Source organism: Sylvia atricapilla, chromosome 6 (assembly GCF_009819655.1).
Source record: "Sylvia atricapilla isolate bSylAtr1 chromosome 6, bSylAtr1.pri, whole genome shotgun sequence".
In the NCBI taxonomy this organism is placed as follows: Eukaryota; Metazoa; Chordata; class Aves; order Passeriformes; family Sylviidae; genus Sylvia; species Sylvia atricapilla.
Genome location: NC_089145.1, coordinates 46,685,877 through 46,703,160, shown reverse-complemented (window position 1 = coordinate 46,703,160; position 17,284 = coordinate 46,685,877). Strand labels below are relative to the sequence as shown.

The window sequence follows — 17,284 nt, the reverse complement described above, 5'->3', positions numbered from 1 at the left end:
TTTCTTTTGGTTTTCCCTACCGTGTTAGATGAATCATGCATGGAGCACAGGGGAGACAAGCTGTGAATCTAGTTGGCCTTAGCAATTACTTTAGCAGATGAAACAAAACATGCCAATATCTCATGAGCACTTAAGATTGATCTTTCAGACACTGACTGACTGTATCCTTAGCCAAAAAGGGGCATATGATAATTAGATTTTGAAGGACCATGTGTTCTTGCTATACAGCTAAATATTAAAATGCAAGAAAGCAGACTACCACATGGCACAGTGGATTTTAATGGCAATTCATGGTAAAATGCTCTCTCTTTATGTTGCCTTTTAGGTTACCTAGGGTGAAACAAAATTACAGGCTTGGAGACTCTGGAAAAGCTCAGCATCAGCGTTTGAGGTAAAAACGAACATACTGAACTAATCTTGTGAGTGTCCTCTTTGTTAACTTTATGGAATTGATTGGAGGAGAAATTTTCATCAAGATTCATTTTGCATTTAAGTTTTCAGTGTTGATTTAAAAAAATTGGACTTTACAATCTCTCTTTTTAGGTCTGGCAAAACTCACACTCTTAGGTGTATATATTGTGCAAATTTTTTATTTTACAGCTTTAAGAACACTCTAGATCTGCTAAATATGGTATTTTTACTTTAGGTTGTAGTTTTTTATATATATGTAATATTTTCAATATAGATATATGTATATTTGGCTAATACATCTAGAAATTCACTGTCATGAACTTCTTTCTTTCTGAATTTTATTTTTATGGTTAAATCACTATTTTAAGTGCACAGTATTTTTTCTTCTAGTAAAAAGACTGGTATACTTCGAGAGAAACAGTTGTTGCTTTTTCATGAGTTGACTGTATTACTTGCAGTTTCAAATTGAAATAGTATAAAGAAGCTTGAATTCTCTTTTTTTTCTAATGTCTAACTCAATGAAAATACATTTGCATGGAAAAGGCAGTACAGTTATATAAACCATAGTAAAATTATATCAAACACTACTCTCGTATTTCTCACATGACCCAGTAATTAATGGTAGTAGCTTGGAAATAAGTGTAGGGAGCTATGTGCACATTTAAATAAATTATCTTTTAAATCACACTTTCAAATTTTAGTTTCTGATAGTAAACTAAAATAATTCATGTTTGGAATGAACCAAAATAGTTAATTTCTGTCAGCAAGTTGTAGTATAGGCTCAACGCATGTAAATGTTTATGAGCAACTGAATTACCACAATTAATCTTGCTGTTGTAGTTCCCTTTTCAAATAATTTTTATAATTCATAGGTTTTTTGTTCTGTTTCTTTTAAGAGTCAAGGCTTGCAAATTATGTGATTAATCTACAAGCTGATATCATGATGTCAAAATGCAGTTCGGGAAGCATAAACACAGAGACTGCGGAAATTAAAACGGTAAGACTGTGCTTTGTAGTATGGGAGAAAGAGGTTTTGCTGTATCACTTCTCTGTGTGCTCCTATTTTATATTTAGAGATGCTTCAGGACCATAGAGTAAAGTAACTTCCATGTGTGAGTTTATAGAAGTTGACTAAATTTCTTTGGAAAGCGAAGTGAAAGTAGCTACTTCATTTTATTCATAGAGGTTTAGATGTTTATCATGCAACACTTGCCCCGAAACTTCTTATGAAGCTGAATATGATTAAAAATCTATTCAGTTTTTAAAAAGCACGAGTTTGTTTTTCTTGTGGGTTTTATATTCAGATGTGGTTGTCTTGGTGAAATACAATCGGTTTAAAAAAAAAAAAAGAAAGAGAGTTGACACAAGGGGCTAAAATTAGAATTGAATTTGTGTGTTGTTCCAGATAGGAGATACAAAGTAAATGGTAAGGAGAAGAAATAACAGGTAAATTAAGGTCTTAGTTTCAATAGTATGCTTCAGTTTGAAATAGGAGTTCAGCAAAAGCAGGGAAAGAGGCTATCTGATTAAAACTACGTAGCAGAAGAATGTGCTTTGATAACATAGGGAAGACAGAAATCTATTTAGTTCCACTGGTCCTCGCCTTTCCTTGCATCTTAGATCTATATACTTCATGCTTTATCTTTTGTCATCTGTGTTAGGGAGGTGAAAGGAGTCTGCATAGCACTAGTTCTACACTGCTGATTAAGCAGCTGCATAGTTGGGATTGTTGCACGGGCCTTGTACACATAATTTTAAAAATGGAAGTTTGTTCCAGAATCTGGCTGCATGTCTGTGTTCTTTAAAGGAGAAACATCCCCTTTCTGAATATTTGTTCTGAAGGCCTCGTGCAGTAGTATCACTAGAGATGTGCTACAAATCTGATTTTTGTTTTTATATATTGTATTGCTTTACTTGTAGTGCCCTACAAACCTGTGTGTGTTTTGCTGATAAATAGTGGCATAATCCATTTGCATTTGACTGTTCAGGGCACAGCAGCACAACTCTTGTGTGGGTGATGACTTGCTAGCTCTGCTGGTCAAGGTGTACTGATAGCATCACAGTGTTTATTAGATCCAAGTCCAGGTTTGGTCATACTGAACACTAAATGAAGGACTTAAGGGGTTTTTCAGTCTGCTGACTGTCATGTTGTACTCGGTTTCTCTCCTACAAACAGACATTTAGGAGGAGTTTGCCAGGAATTTCACCTATCAACTGTTGTACTGCTTGTAGAAGTGCGTCAGAATCAGCTCATCCAGATGTAGAGCTTCAATTAAGCTTTCATTTTAATAAGCCCTTTAATGAAACTTTTCCTGAGCAGCAGAAAGCACAATGCTGTTGTTGCGCTGGTATGCCTTGATAGGCTATTAAAGACCAATGTTAGACTGGTTCTGTATCAGAAAAATAGAAAAAATAGAATTCTTGTAGTTCAAAATGAATGTTTCTGAGTGTGCTAAGGAAACTAGGGAAGATGGTCCTTAAAGGAATGCTTATATTTGAGCTTTTTAAGCATCTACACATTCTGTTTATGGAAAGGAACACATCTGAAATGCATTCCTTTTTTTTTTTTTTTTTTTTTTTCATTTAAGAATATTGTAAGACCAAATATAAAAATTGCTGTTAGGAAATGCATAGGTTAAAGATCTTTGAAGGATGAGAGAGAAATACTGTCTCATGAAATGTGTTCTGTTTTAAAGAGAGCACAAAAGAGATTTCTGATTCATCTTACTGAGTAGTATTGTCAGTTGTTTGATGATTGAGTTTTGGACTTTTTTTTTTTTTCCAGATAAAACTTGGGAGTGTTTGGTTTGGGATTTTTAAGTTCTCTTAAGAGAATTAAAGGAGGAGTAATATTAACAAAATACACCTCTTTTTCTGGAAGTAGTGTGTTCTTCTGGGCTGTCACTGAAAAAGTCAAATTCTTTTTTAAAAGTACACTTCTTTTAAAAGAAAGCTTAGAAACTGGACAACATAGAAATACTGCAAGTTGACCTAAATTGAGGCAAAACCATTCTTGCCTCTGAATGCTTACAGTGTAAGTTGGTATGGAACATTCTCAGTGACATTTTACATTTTGTATATTAACATATACATTAATTTTCTACTCTGTATTTCGTATTTGTACTATTTAACATTTTTCTTTTTATTTGGTCCTCCTTTACCCAAGTAAGAATTTTCTTTCATTCAGCAAGTTAATGTTTCATGTAGCACTTTAAGAAGAAAGTGCATTCAGACTGTTCAAGTGCTCATGTAAGAGAATATTCAAGCAGCAAGGTTCTATTTGTATTTTTTAATTGTGGTTTATTTCCTTTAGAATAAGTGAATTGTTTTTACCTCTTGAGGTTGACTTGCTTTGGCTGATGTTGAGCATGATTTTAGAGGATAAATTAGACATTCCTGGACAAAGACAAAATCCTAAAGCATCAAAAATAATGTTTGTATCACAAGGATTATATTAGGTAGATATTGACAAATCAGTTTAGACAGCAAATTAAGTGCCTTGCAAATGGCAATAAGAAAATTTTGTTGTTAATAGAAGATGATTTAGTTTTGCTTTAACTTGTGAAAACTGTACTCACAAATGCTGGTAAAAACTTGAAAGTTGTATCCCCAGGACACTACTCTCTTCTCTGTGTAGCTCAGTGCCATTCCATAAATGTTTTAAACTGTCCTCCAAGCAGGACTAGATCAAGGCTGTATCATTCCAGGTGAGGCCTCTGGTTGGTTTGGCTTCTATTCCTTAGTGCAGTAGACCTTGATTTTTTTTGTGCACTAGGGAATGGCTTCAAATTGGATATAGTAATGTGACTGAAAAACCTGCACCACAGTTCCGGATTTATTGCAGACTGGAAAAAATTGCTATTGCTTGTTGTTGACTTCATTTCCAACATAGTATGTTTTCCCAAAAAACAATTTTTTAAATTATTGAATAATGGGTAAATTTTAGCTCTGCAGTTCGCTGTCTGTTCCAATAAATCTGCATTTAAATAGGTTGTGAATTCTGCTCTTAAAACTCTCAAGATTGATGGCCATGAAACTGGAACTTCCACTATTATTTGAGTAGAACAAATAATCTTGAGCACTGTGCTGCCTTATCCAGCTTCTGTAGCTAGTCTAGAGTCACAAGAAATATGATTTGTTTCACGTGTTTCTCACTCCAAATTCAGCGACTTCTTACAGTTTCTTGTTCTATCAGATTTCAAAATAATACAGTGGACAAAGATGGAACAACTTGGCAAGTATCTTTATTACCCAGCACTGGCTGAGCAGGACTAGTTTGGCTTTTTATTTTGCTTCACTGTTAGCTAGTTTCAGTTAGCTCATGTTCAGATTTTTGTCCACAGATTCTGAACATATGTGCTTACATCTCAAATGGTTTCAATTTAAAATCTGTTCTTCAAGTAGGTGTGTTCTTTCCCTTTTTATTTCTAGATGATCCTGTACTGCTTTTCTTTTATTGAAGAATTTGATATTTTTCCTTGCTATTGAAATAGAGACTGTAGAATGATACAATTACTGCATTATTCTGGCTTACTCCCATAATAATTTTGACATTGGTCTTGTCAGATCTTATATACTTCCAATACAAATGATAGAAATGAGGACCAGGACTAGGAAACCTTAGTATAGCAGAAGGAAACATTGATTTGAGAGGATAACTTTTTCCTTTTACCTGACTTAGTCTAAATTCCCTCCGCCTATATTTTCTTTCAAATGTGTTGTGGCTCATGCAAGCTCAACCCAGGTATGATTGCAGTGGCACACAATGCTGTTTTGGTAGTGTGTACTTTTCAAGTTACAAATGTGCATATACTCCTTCCTTCACACTTCACAGGGATTTTTTTGACAACGCTTTTTGGTCTCAATGACATAATTGTATTTAAAAGCAGGTCTTCTGTGAAGGTGCATAGAAACCAAGGCTGTAGTCTAGAGTATATGTTTTTTCACAATCTTTCCAGATCAAGCTGGAACTGTATGTAAACATAAATCCTCTTGCTTTTTGCAGCAGGGTAGCTAAACTGGTATCACTGTTATTAGGTGCATGGCAAAAGAGGTGAGCTGTTAGTAATATTGAATCCTTTACTTGTTTTTTATTGGCAGCCTTTTACAGTGAGGTTGGTTTTCTCTCCTTTATTCACTACTGTTGATGTGATACAGCTATTCTATATGTTCCCAATGTTGCATTTATGATTTGGAAAAAAACAAACAAACAAACAAAAAAACCCCCCACAAACCACAAGACAGATAGAACAGTAAACAAATAGGAGGAGCTGCTCATCTAAAGTGATTCATAAAACTGATGTGGCTGAGCTTATGTACAAGAATCATTGAGTATTTAGCTTCAACTTTTACAGTGGAAAATGTTTGGGCTTTTTTTTCCCTGCTTCATTCTAGCAATTATTATGAATGACAGTGAGGTCTCATTTTAAACAAGGCAAACATTAGCTGTTTTTCACCAGTTGCTCTAGGTAAGTAGAGAAGCTTTATTGAGACTGTTTCAATGAAATACTGTAGTCATGCAAAAGACCTTTGTGTTCTTCAAGCACTGCAGGGGGTTTGAACTGTATGATCTTTAAGGTCCATTCCAACCCAGACCATTCTGTGACTCTAAGGATTCTTTTGTTTGTGTTACCAACTAGTGCTTCCACTCACTGGAGCACAAGAAGAGAAGCTAGATATATTAAAGAGAGATTCATCTAAGCTTGGAGAAGGCAGTGCTGGGGATGACACCTTTCTCTGCTTTTTCTCCCTTCTTCCCTGTTCTCCTGCACCTAAGCTGTCAGTTCATACAAAACCTTCACTAAGGTTAGTAATGCCCATAGTTTTCTGATGCTTTCTGCTGGTGTCTGAGGAAGATTGTGTGTCATGCGACTGTCTTTGCCAGTGACTGATTTAATCTGTCAGTCCCGTACTGATAAACATCAAGTACATTTGATGTGTGGATGCTCAGTAGATCAGAATGTCAAGGATCATCAGATTGCTACATGCAGCTGTATAACAGCAAAACCATTCTATGATGACTGAATCTTTCCTGCCAGCTGACTACCATGACCCAAAGCTTTGGAGTCCCAGTGGAGGAGAAGCCACTAGTTCCAAGGAGGGAATGAACCAAAACATCTTTAGTTTTGCCAGATTAGAATACTCTATAAAATTACTATAGTCGCATTGTTAGAACCTGCATGTGCTTGTATGCATTCTTGGAAATGTATAGGAACAATTTAAGAATATTTTTTGTATTACAAATGAAATTAATAATGACATAGTCCTGATTTTGTAATTTGTGTAGACTGTGTTGTTCTTTATTTGTTGTTCTTTATTTAAAGCTAAATAAAGCACTATTGGTCCATGTTACCAGTTTAGGTAATCTGAAATAATTGGGCTCAAATGGTAACTTACATTACAGAAGTGAAAATTAAATGAGAATGTTGCCATGAGTTTGGAGATCGTCCTAAAGCAACTGAAAAAACATAAAATGTCAAGCATGTTCTTTACTATGTCTTACGAAAATGCACATTTGTTCTTTTTGAGTTTTTTTAAGATTTTAAGGCATCTTTTCTTTCTGGAATCTTCTCACTGTGACAGTTTTTGTGATGCCCACATAAAAATATCAGCCAATATTCCAGCAGTATCAACACACTTTTTATATTCAAGAGGAACATTTTTGTTTGATGGAGAAGTACATTTATTGCTGATCCTAAACTCACAAAGTTTATCCTTGTTCACTAAGTAGCATTTACTGCTGAATATTTGTCTATAAAAGATAAATATATTTTTACAATGGAACTCTGTCCATAATGCTACTTCAGCTTAACCACAGGAATTGAGACAAAGCTTTATCTGACTGCTGACAGTAAAGTGAAATTACTTCTAACTCTGCAAGAGGAGTGATCACTTCAGTGTTTTGCCTTCTCTTTATTTTACACTATATGCCTGAGATGGAAAGTGAGATGATTGGTTTAATATCTTTTTTCAGAGCTTCCTATAATTATTTAATACTAGTTTAATATCAGTGTCTAGACATGGTCCAGATTATAATATTTAATTTTATAATATTAGCATATAACAGAGCAACAGTGTAATTAGTTATTAGTTGGACACTATGGAACAAATCTAAATGACTACTTCTCTTAATTACAAAATCACATAATTACTAGGGTTGGAAGGGACCTCTGGAAATCTAGTCAATGTCCCATTTTTGATGATTTAATTGTACTGCCTTTTTTTTTTTTTTTTTTTACTCTCTTTCTTCAGCTATTTTTGATAACCATTACTGGTTCTCTCTTAGCATATTACACTTCTCTGCTTCTTTTTTTTTTTATTCCTTACTGCACATTTGCGCAACTTAAACAAGTTTCCTGTTGTGTAGAAAAACAAGAACATTCTAGTGCAGTAAAATGATAATTAGCTTTTCTTCATGTCTTTAATTAATTACTAAATATGAATGCGTGATCAGTTTTATGCATTTCTTAACCTGTATTGATACTAAAATTAATATAGAGCTTGTAGGAATTTTGAGGAAAACTAACTTCTGAAAATACTGGTTTTTGAATAGGGTGTGTATCCAGTTTAAAGGAGGAGTATTCAAAATTCCTTAGATTTCGTGTGATCTGTTTCTGTATACTTGAAGAATACTTTTCTATGTCATCAGGCTGTAAACACTTTTCTAGACTAAAGATTTTTATTTTTTGGGATTTGTTTGTTTGTGTTAGTTGGTAGGTTTTTTTTGTTTTAACCATGATCATTCCTGACAAATAACTAATGTTTTTAACACACACCCCATGATGATGAGAACTTCTAGCCTCAGTAGGAAAGTGTTCTCCAGTGCTCAGTTGTCATGAAGTTCTGAATGCTTTGTTTATGAATTACAGTGTCTTTATGGATGTTGCTGGTAACCTTGTAAGGATTACATTTTATATTAGTCCTTACCAGAATCATCAGCAATTATCTGTCGTGCTTCTGCCAGTTCTTAAAAAGATAATTTTATCAGAATCTGATGGTTGACAATATTGACGTTCTTTGTAGTTTCTGTTCTTTTCCGAGCAATTAGAATAAAATTGCTGTTTGCTTGTATTTAAAGCTTTAATTGGTCAAAGATTTGACCAATTTGGTTGGGAAGAAAAACGGAAAATCTTATATTTATGCGTGTACTGTAAAATTCAGTGTTTTTCTTTCCTGAAGTAAAGCTAAGACAACTTTATGTTTTAATGTTAATTTAAATTAAATTTAAAATGAGATTCTGTGAGACCATAAATGGAACTTCGTATTAAAATGTATGTGTGTAAATCCAGATGCCTGGAATGAGCATTCTCCTGTAAAGTACAGCTCCTTTTGAATTTCTGGGGTACTTTGATAAGCACACATCTTCTAGTAGAAATGTGCCTGTAAATTTAAAATTAACATTTTCTGCTGAAAATAGTATAAGAAGAAACACTTCTGTAAGTAAAATGGAGTAATGTCCTTTTCTTGATAAAAGTTTCTCTTACTGCTTGATATTACAAGTATATCTAATACTGTTTCATTTTCTTCTCATAGTAGGCTGTGCTGGAACAAAAATGCAATGAAAGAAACACTGGATGAATGAATGAGAAGCCCTGCTTTGCAATCCGTCAGCATGGCGGGACTGCAGCTCATGACCCCTGCTTCCTCCCCAATGGGTCCATTTTTTGGACTACCATGGCAACAAGAAGCAATTCATGATAACATTTACACACCAAGAAAATATCAGGTACTAGTGATAGTACTAATACAGTAACATCAGAAAAAGTGCAATTAAATCCATTAATTAATGGAAAAAGACCAAGAGCAGGTGGAAAATGTGCTGTGATGTACCGTGTCAGTACATGTCTTTCTGAGCTCCACCTTTTGGGAGCTAATTCTTCAGCTTGGCTTTGATTAGCATTTCTTATGTCCCCCCTTTCCTCTTCTCAGTTTGCTCTAACAAGCAGAACAGCTTTTAAGATGAGTGTTCTCCTGCCACTCTGCAGAGTGCTGCTAGAGACAAATAAATTGTCTTTCAATTGTATGCATACATCATGTCTCCTTCCACCTCTCATTTTGTCTTCCATGTGATACGTTAATTTTGATTTTTGGTTCATATGCTGGTCAAAGCAGCCCTCTAAAGTCAGAAGCCCCATCAGGGTACTCTGATTTTTCACTTTAAGGAAGACTGACTTCTAGAATACTGGCTCTCTTTACACTGCAGAGGTGCCCAGAAGTGTTTTGTCTAGCATTACTGAGAGACTTGGATCACCTTGAGGTAGTCTACTTGCTTGGGCTGAATTGATATGTGCAATTAGATTTCAAGGCTGTAGCTTCTTTCTTCACACCATGTGTACAGCAACAGAATCATCTACTAAAAATATGCATTCAGAAGGCTGCCTGAGAACAGATTGTGATACTAAAAGATTTTAGATTTAAATGCTGGGCTAGACATAGTGTGTTAATATTTCTGAAGAATTGTGAGAATACATTGTTGTGAAAAAGACATGTTAATTATATGGCACTTGAAAGATCTCAAGCAATACTGTTGACTTGTACTTGTCTGTAGTTTATCCGTTCTGTTATTTTTTGTCAGCTTTTTCACTGCATTGCTGCAAATAAGGATGTTATTATTTTTTAAACTTAGGTTGAACTGCTTGAAGCAGCTTTGGATCATAATACAATAGTCTGCTTAAACACTGGCTCAGGGAAGACTTTTATTGCAGTACTACTCACTAAAGAGCTGTCCTATCAGATCAGGGGAGACTTCAACAAAAATGGGAAAAGAACTGTGTTCTTGGTCAACTCGGGTAAGAGGAAACATTCCCAAACACACTGCTAATACCTCTGTGGAGTATTCTGTAGCAGAAGCTCATGGAAGCAAAACTGGGAGAAAGTTTTGCATAAAGTCTTCAACAGCAAGGATGTGATGCCTTTCATCTTTTGTTTTATCATCTGTTTAATATAATCTTTTTATATATATAACATGTTTTCTAGTTTAAAGTTAAGACGTTGAATCTGAAGTGAAATTTAGTTACCCATCTGTTTCCTTGATGTGGTTTTGCATAGAGGCAGTTGCCATGTACACATGGTTTAACATTAGTCTGGGCTAAAGATCACATGAATTGTGGTGCTAAGTCATATGACACACATCTTATAAATTCAAGTATGAGAAGACCTTTATGTAAATGAGATTTTTTTGTTTCCTTAAGCAAATCAAGTTGCTCAACAAGTGTCAGCTGTCAGGACACATTCAGACCTTAAAGTGGGAGAGTATTCAAGTTTGGAGATAACTGAATCATGGACAAAAGAGAAGTGGAGTCAGGAATTCTCTAAGCATCAGGTAATGTATTAAGTAAAAACTGTAAGCAAAGCATACAGAGAGTTAGGTTGCATCAGAAGTGATTGCTTCCAATTATATATCCATTTTTTTAAAAAAAAGAAATCCAGCATATTGGTAATATTTGTATGTTAATTTTGCGGCAAATATATGTAGGTGTTTTCAGGTTGTTTTTAAAAAGCCATCCTCTAAGTGCTTTGTTTTCAGTCTCCCTGACTTGTTCATGATACTGATTGCAAAAGAAGTTTTGAGTGTGCATACTGTATTTTAAATGCTATTCAAATTTTATTAAATGTTAAGGTTTGGGGGTTTACTTTCTGGAGATTAGTAATGCTTTTTGGAATATGTCTGGGGAACTCTGACAGAAGAAAGTGTTACTAGGTGAAGTTTAAAGTGACTGTAAAAACAACATAATTATATCAAGAAACTCAATTCTTATGTGTTAGTATACAAGAAATTAGTTTTTCTTGGGAAATAATTCTAATAACATCTTGCTTATGTTACAGCTGTAAATAGTTAAGAGCTTATGAAGAACTTTCTTCCCAGAGACATGATGATGGGACACATATAGGGACATTAATTTATTTTATTAGGAATTAATGATGCTTATTCTTTGTGGTCTGATTGGTGTTGAGATTGTCTGTTGTATTAATTTATTAAGTGAGTATGTGGCTGGAGAGATACAGACATATACAAATGCACTCCCATTCAGATAGATGGCTTTCTCCAGTAGAGAGTGTTGTATTCCTTTTTCTCCTTACCTGGTGTAGGTGGATGAGTAGGGGTTGATATTTGCCAGTGCTGTTTCACAAGACCTGCAGAAGGCTTTTCTTCCTTCACCTTGGCCTCAGACAGCTTGTGCTTTTCTTGTACTGACATTTTTTTCCTTTCAATCTAGGTTCTGGTTATGACATGTCATGTTGCTTTGACTGTTCTGAGAAATGAGTATTTATCCCTGTCAAGTATTAATCTTCTGGTGTTTGATGAGTGCCATCTTGCAATCCAGGATCATCCATACCGTGAAATTATGAAGGTGCATTTATTGTGTGAATGTTTAATGTACTTGGTTGAGGAGGAAACGTCAGTGGAAGGGCTGGAGAATTGGGAACCATTTAAGGCAACTTTTGCTGTTAAAAAGAATATTAATGGAAGCAATGTTAGCACATTACTGGGATTGTGAAATTACTGTATTGAGTTAAAAACTTCAGTGCTACTATGTGGTAGAAGAGTAATGTATTTTCTGTGTTTTACAGTGAGGATTAAAGAAAAATCTGTCTTGAACAGAGAAGCTAGATTTATTGAATTGGGGGAATTTTTTAAATTCATCAATAAAATATGTGAGTTGGGGAATGGGATATGCTAATCAGTTTTTAGTATTTTTAAAAATTCTGATCTCTGAAGGTGTTTCTGAGGCTCTTTCCAGAATATTATTGGCTCCATGTCTTTTTTGGCTTATAAAAGAGACATACCTGCATAATAAGTGTCTTTCAAAATCTCTTGTCGAGTGCATGTGCTTTTTTATATGGCATGGAAGTATTATTTTATATGTTGTAAGTGTGGCAAGAATATTCTGTTTAATGCTAACTGTTTCTGGTTTTCCATGTTGTAAATATTTACCTTTAAATGAGATGGGTGTTTAAATTCCGGTCAGTAGAACAGAAAATGCTAATTCAATGTTTGGTTCCTTCTGCAACACCTGCTATTGAAATAAAATTTTCCAGCGTAAGCATTGTAAGTTTGGAAGTAGATTAACAGGATACCTTTTGTAAATAATTTAATTTGATGTCATTTCACAGATCTGTGAGGATTTTCCATCATGTCCTCGAATTTTGGGATTAACGGCTTCCATTTTAAATGGGAAATGTGATCCTGCTGAGTTAGAGGAGAAGATCCAGAAACTGGAGAAAATTTTGAAGAGCAATGCTGAAACTGCAACTGATTTGGTGGTTTTAGACAGGTATGTTTTATAATGTTTGTTGGTAAATTGATGCCTGCATTTTCATTCTGCATAGAGAAATAAACCGGTAGCAATATTTTGTCTTCTTAATTTTAGAAAAGCTTGTATTTTATATGATGCTGCTATTCCATTTAGGATGGAGGTGGAATGTTAAATGGCTTTTGAGTATAAAGCCTGATTGGCCTTGGCAGGGAGAGATTTTCTGTAGTTAAAAAAAAAAAACAAAAAGTTGCCTTCTCTCCCCACCACCCCCAAATGCATAGCCTGGGAGATGAAAGATAGAGGGAGATGAGAGGAGGTAGTAAATACTTAAATAACAGAGCAAATGAGTTACAGAATCTAGAATCCTGTGAATGTTGTTTAAACTAAAGGTGGTCATAATGCGATGACTTGTAGAGGAAATCAGGGTAAAATGACTGCTATGTAGCATGTCTTCTTCTACCACCATGTGTAAATGTTTTAAATGCATTTTTTTGAACTTCTCCGAAGCATTTCCTTTTAAGAATTTCTTGCTGCCATTCAAGAATAGTAATTATTTTACTTGTGTATATATATATAAAGACATATATTTACGTTATGTGGATTGGTTTCCTTTTGCATAGCAAGAAAGTGCACTATGGAAAAATAAGTGAAGATATTGGTGAAATAAGTAGAATTTGCTTAGATTTTCCAATATTTGAAATGAGGATAGGAATATTAGCCTTCTTTTTGGGAGTGTATTAGAACAGTATCTAGAATGAAGTAGTTCAGTATTTCAGATTTTGGAGGTTTTTCTAAAGTGTTTAACTGTATAACTTTTAATATTGATTCATGCTGGGGAAAGAAATGTTCTTAATACACATTATGTTGCTGTTGTGTTTATTGTATAACCTCAAGAGCTGGAATAGATCTGACTTTCAGAAGCTGTGTTTAACTTGATCTTTGCCCTCATTAAGATACACTTCTCAGCCATGTGAGATTGTTGTAGACTGTGGACCATATACTGACAAAAGTGGGTTGTATGGAAGATTATTAAAGGAATTGGATGAAGCACTTGCTTTTCTAAATGACTGCAACATATCTGTACATTCAAAAGAAAGAGATTCTACCTTAATATCTAAGCAGGTAAGGATTTCAAGAAATGTGATAAGCCTGGGGAATAGAAATCTTACTGTTGCTTTTCTTTGCCATGTATGTTACATAACTGAAACCTTTTTAGCTAGCCATCCTTGATTGTCTGAAGCAAAAAGACTTCTGATTTTTGTGTTCATTAACATGCAGTTGTTTTCCTAAATGAGTGGGCTTTAATGTCAGGCATTGATTAGAATTTCATTCAGTTTGAAATTCAGATTTGCTTAAAGCACTATATTCTGCACCCTGATGTTGTAGGTCCTTCTCTGTGAAGTCAAGAATTTGACGTTTTCACAATCTCCTACGACCTTTGAATAATTCAGTACAGAAGAGGAAATAATGCTTCAGGAAGAATTTGGACTGTACCCCCTTGTATTAAAAGTTATAAAGAAAGAATTTAGGCAGAATTTCCAGCCAGAGATGTTCAGTGTCTCTAGTTTATCTTAAAACAGTGTTGGACTAGTGCCACACCTTGCTGGAATGGAATTTGAAGCTCAGGCTTGCCCCTGGCTTTCTCTGTGTTTGCCCCTATGTTGTCCTGACCTTTGGCTGAGGAGGGTCCAGAAGGTGTGGAGTGTTTAGCAGGGACCTTTCACACAGGGTCCAGGTACCTTTTTTAACCCTGCTTGGCCTTCCTAGTTTGGAGTTGCCTGCTAAGTTACAATGTGTAGATATGTAAGTCTTTGAACAAGTCAGTAGTGAGTCATGACTGTGACTATTCCTGTAATAGTCCACGAGAAATTTGGAGAATGTCTTTTTCTTCAGCCCAAAATATTTTGGTTTCCTTTAGCATTCTTAGAAACTGAGGACTCTGACACTGTTTATAAAATATTGTTTGTGCCAGAGGGAAAGATGAAAGATGGTGTATAAGGCAGCCTATTACAGTGCATAGGAATTGGAAGTCCTGGTTACTTTTGTGCTAAACCTAAACCATAATAGGCTAAAACACATGAGGGAATGCTGGCTGGAGGCATTCTTCATGACTTGCAGAGTCCAGAAGAGTGGATTAGCTCCTATACATCTAAAGCTTGTAACCCTCTTTGCTTGTTTAAAACCAGTAGCTCTCCGAGAAGATGGAGGCACCCATATTAAGAAAAGAAACGAGTTTCAGACTGAGGTGCTTTATATTTTGGCAGTGTGGGGTATCAAGCGTCTCTGTGCAGTTACAATTAATCTAGATAGTTTTGCCTTTAAGTCATAGAACTAATAAACTTCACAGAGGATAGGATAGCATCAGGAAGATGATAACCTGTTCTTTATTTCCTCACAGAAGGGAAGAAGGAAGAGAAATTAAAGTAGCAGCTGAAAACTAGCATTCTGACTGTTACAGTTCAGTTGTAGTTCTTCTGGTATAGGGCATCCAAATGATAAGTCCTTTTAACAGTGTTACCAGTGTGCCCCATTTCTGAATCCCTAGTTTATTATCTGATAGCTGCACTTTTCCAGAGGCAAAACTTCTCATCAAATAAGATCATGATGGTATTCTAATGCCTAGTCTGTCTTCTATGAATAGGATATAGTTCTCTCTTTTTACTATTCCACCCACACATCCAAACCACTGTATTCTGTTTTTCCTTTGAAAGGATAGATTTCCCAAGGCTGCCTTAAGGCCTCTCTGCAACTTTCTGGTTATATACTTCTGAAACCCTGCCAGCTGTCAGTAGTAAATTAAGTAAAAATGCCCAGTAAAGTGTTTATTAGTTCTATATTATATAATAAAGATAAGAATTTTTGCTTTGTTTATCTAGCTGCTTCCAAAAGCATTCTTTTCAGTATAAATTTCAAATTGCAGTTCTACAAAATGGCAAAATTTTGATTAAGCTTTGGGGTTTTTTTGAGATTCAGAAATGTACAGTTTTAAGTTGACTGGTAATAATTTAAGGGGGGGAACTAGCTCCATTAGAAACACCAATTTTCCCAAGGTCATCTACATAAGAAAAGCAGACTTTTGCATTTTTTTAAAAGTAGAAAAATTGTCATAATCCTTACAAAGACTGTGCTGTTAGAGAAAAAAGCCCCTAGTCTTAAATGAATAGTTCATGAATGTACTCTTTGAACTGATACTTGAATTCATTTGTTGTAGATATTGTCAGACTGTCGAGCTGTGTTGGTTGTTCTGGGACCGTGGTGTGCAGATAAGGTAGCTGGGATGATGGTGAGAGAGCTGCAGAAGTATATCAAACATGAACAAGAGGAGCTGCACAGGAAATTTTTATTGTTTACAGACACTTTCCTAAGGAAAATACATGCACTCTGTGAAGAGCACTTCTCGCCTGCCTCACTTGACCTGAAATTTGTGACCCCAAAAGTAATAAAGCTGCTTGAAATCTTGCGCAAATACAAACCATATGAACGGCAGCAGTTTGAAAGTGTTGAATGGTATAACAATAGGAATCAGGATAATTACGTATCTTGGAGTGATTCTGAAGATGATGATGAGGATGAAGAAATTGAGGAGAAAGAGAAGCCAGAGACTAATTTCCCATCTCCCTTTACTAATATTTTATGTGGAATTATTTTTGTGGAAAGAAGATACACAGCAGTTGTTCTAAATAGGTAAAGCTTTTTATTTAAAAAAAATATTCTGAAGGAAAAAGGCAGACTCAGCTGCCAGGATGTTAATATCATGAATATGTAGGGGATTGCCTTGTATTTTCAGAACTCTATTCATGAAGTTGATTTAGGGGATCATATGGAATATTTCTAAAGCATATGGGAAGAACATATGTCTTTGAAAGTTGTACTCAAGAACTTGTTTCAGACCTGAGTTTTTAATTTGATTTCTTTAGAAGGCAAAATATGAAATACTGTACTAAACCTGTAAAATAAGCATATACTGATTTGTTGTGATTGATCTTTAGATTTATATTTTCAATGGATGTTGGAAACTTCTCTAGCCTACAGAATTCAATACTTCTGGAAATCTCACTATTAACGTGCTAAATCACAATATTCTATGATTCAAATCTAGAGAAAAATCAAATTTATTCTTGTACAGATATCTCTCTACTACTTTCACAGCTGATGTTTATAAAGCACCTATTTAGTCAAACATGGAGTGCTTTCTTTAAGTCTCCACCAAGAAAAATATGAATATGGGAGTATTTGCCAACTGGCAGTATTGTAGTTCCATATCAGTTCGTATTCTTTAATGTGATATGTTAGTTATGTATAACACTTAATAATTAAAAGCCATTTACCACAAACTTGAATAACATGATTAATACACCTCTCCTGGTTTTGGTTTTTGATAGATTTCTTTGATAGTGTAGCAAATGTCCCATGCGAGATGTTCATTGCATTCTGGGTGCCTCTAAATCTGACCCCTCTGTTGGTACAATTTTGCTCGAGTTAATAGTGCATAACATATCCTTTGATCTGCAGACTTGCCTATGTGTTTTTTGTCAACTTTTCTCTTCTGTCTTTCCCTTTTATGCATTTTAAATACATTCACATAAATCTGCAGTACGAGGCAAACCAAGCTGTTC

At 35.0% G+C, this 17,284-nt stretch overlaps 1 protein-coding gene across 1 annotated transcript in view; it reads left to right on the top strand.

Moving 5' to 3' along the window:
- Positions 1–17,284, top strand: part of DICER1 (dicer 1, ribonuclease III) — a 63,410-nt gene that overhangs the window by 15,794 nt on the left and 30,332 nt on the right. The window contains exons 2-10 of the mRNA XM_066321811.1: positions 326–391; positions 1,308–1,408; positions 8,944–9,136; positions 10,037–10,199; positions 10,602–10,732; positions 11,628–11,762; positions 12,526–12,686; positions 13,622–13,790; positions 15,880–16,352. Coding sequence (XP_066177908.1) covers positions 8,993–9,136; positions 10,037–10,199; positions 10,602–10,732; positions 11,628–11,762; positions 12,526–12,686; positions 13,622–13,790; positions 15,880–16,352 — 1,376 coding nt within the window. The 5' untranslated portion in view covers positions 326–391; positions 1,308–1,408; positions 8,944–8,992. The remainder of the gene's footprint in view (positions 1–325; positions 392–1,307; positions 1,409–8,943; positions 9,137–10,036; positions 10,200–10,601; positions 10,733–11,627; positions 11,763–12,525; positions 12,687–13,621; positions 13,791–15,879; positions 16,353–17,284) is intronic.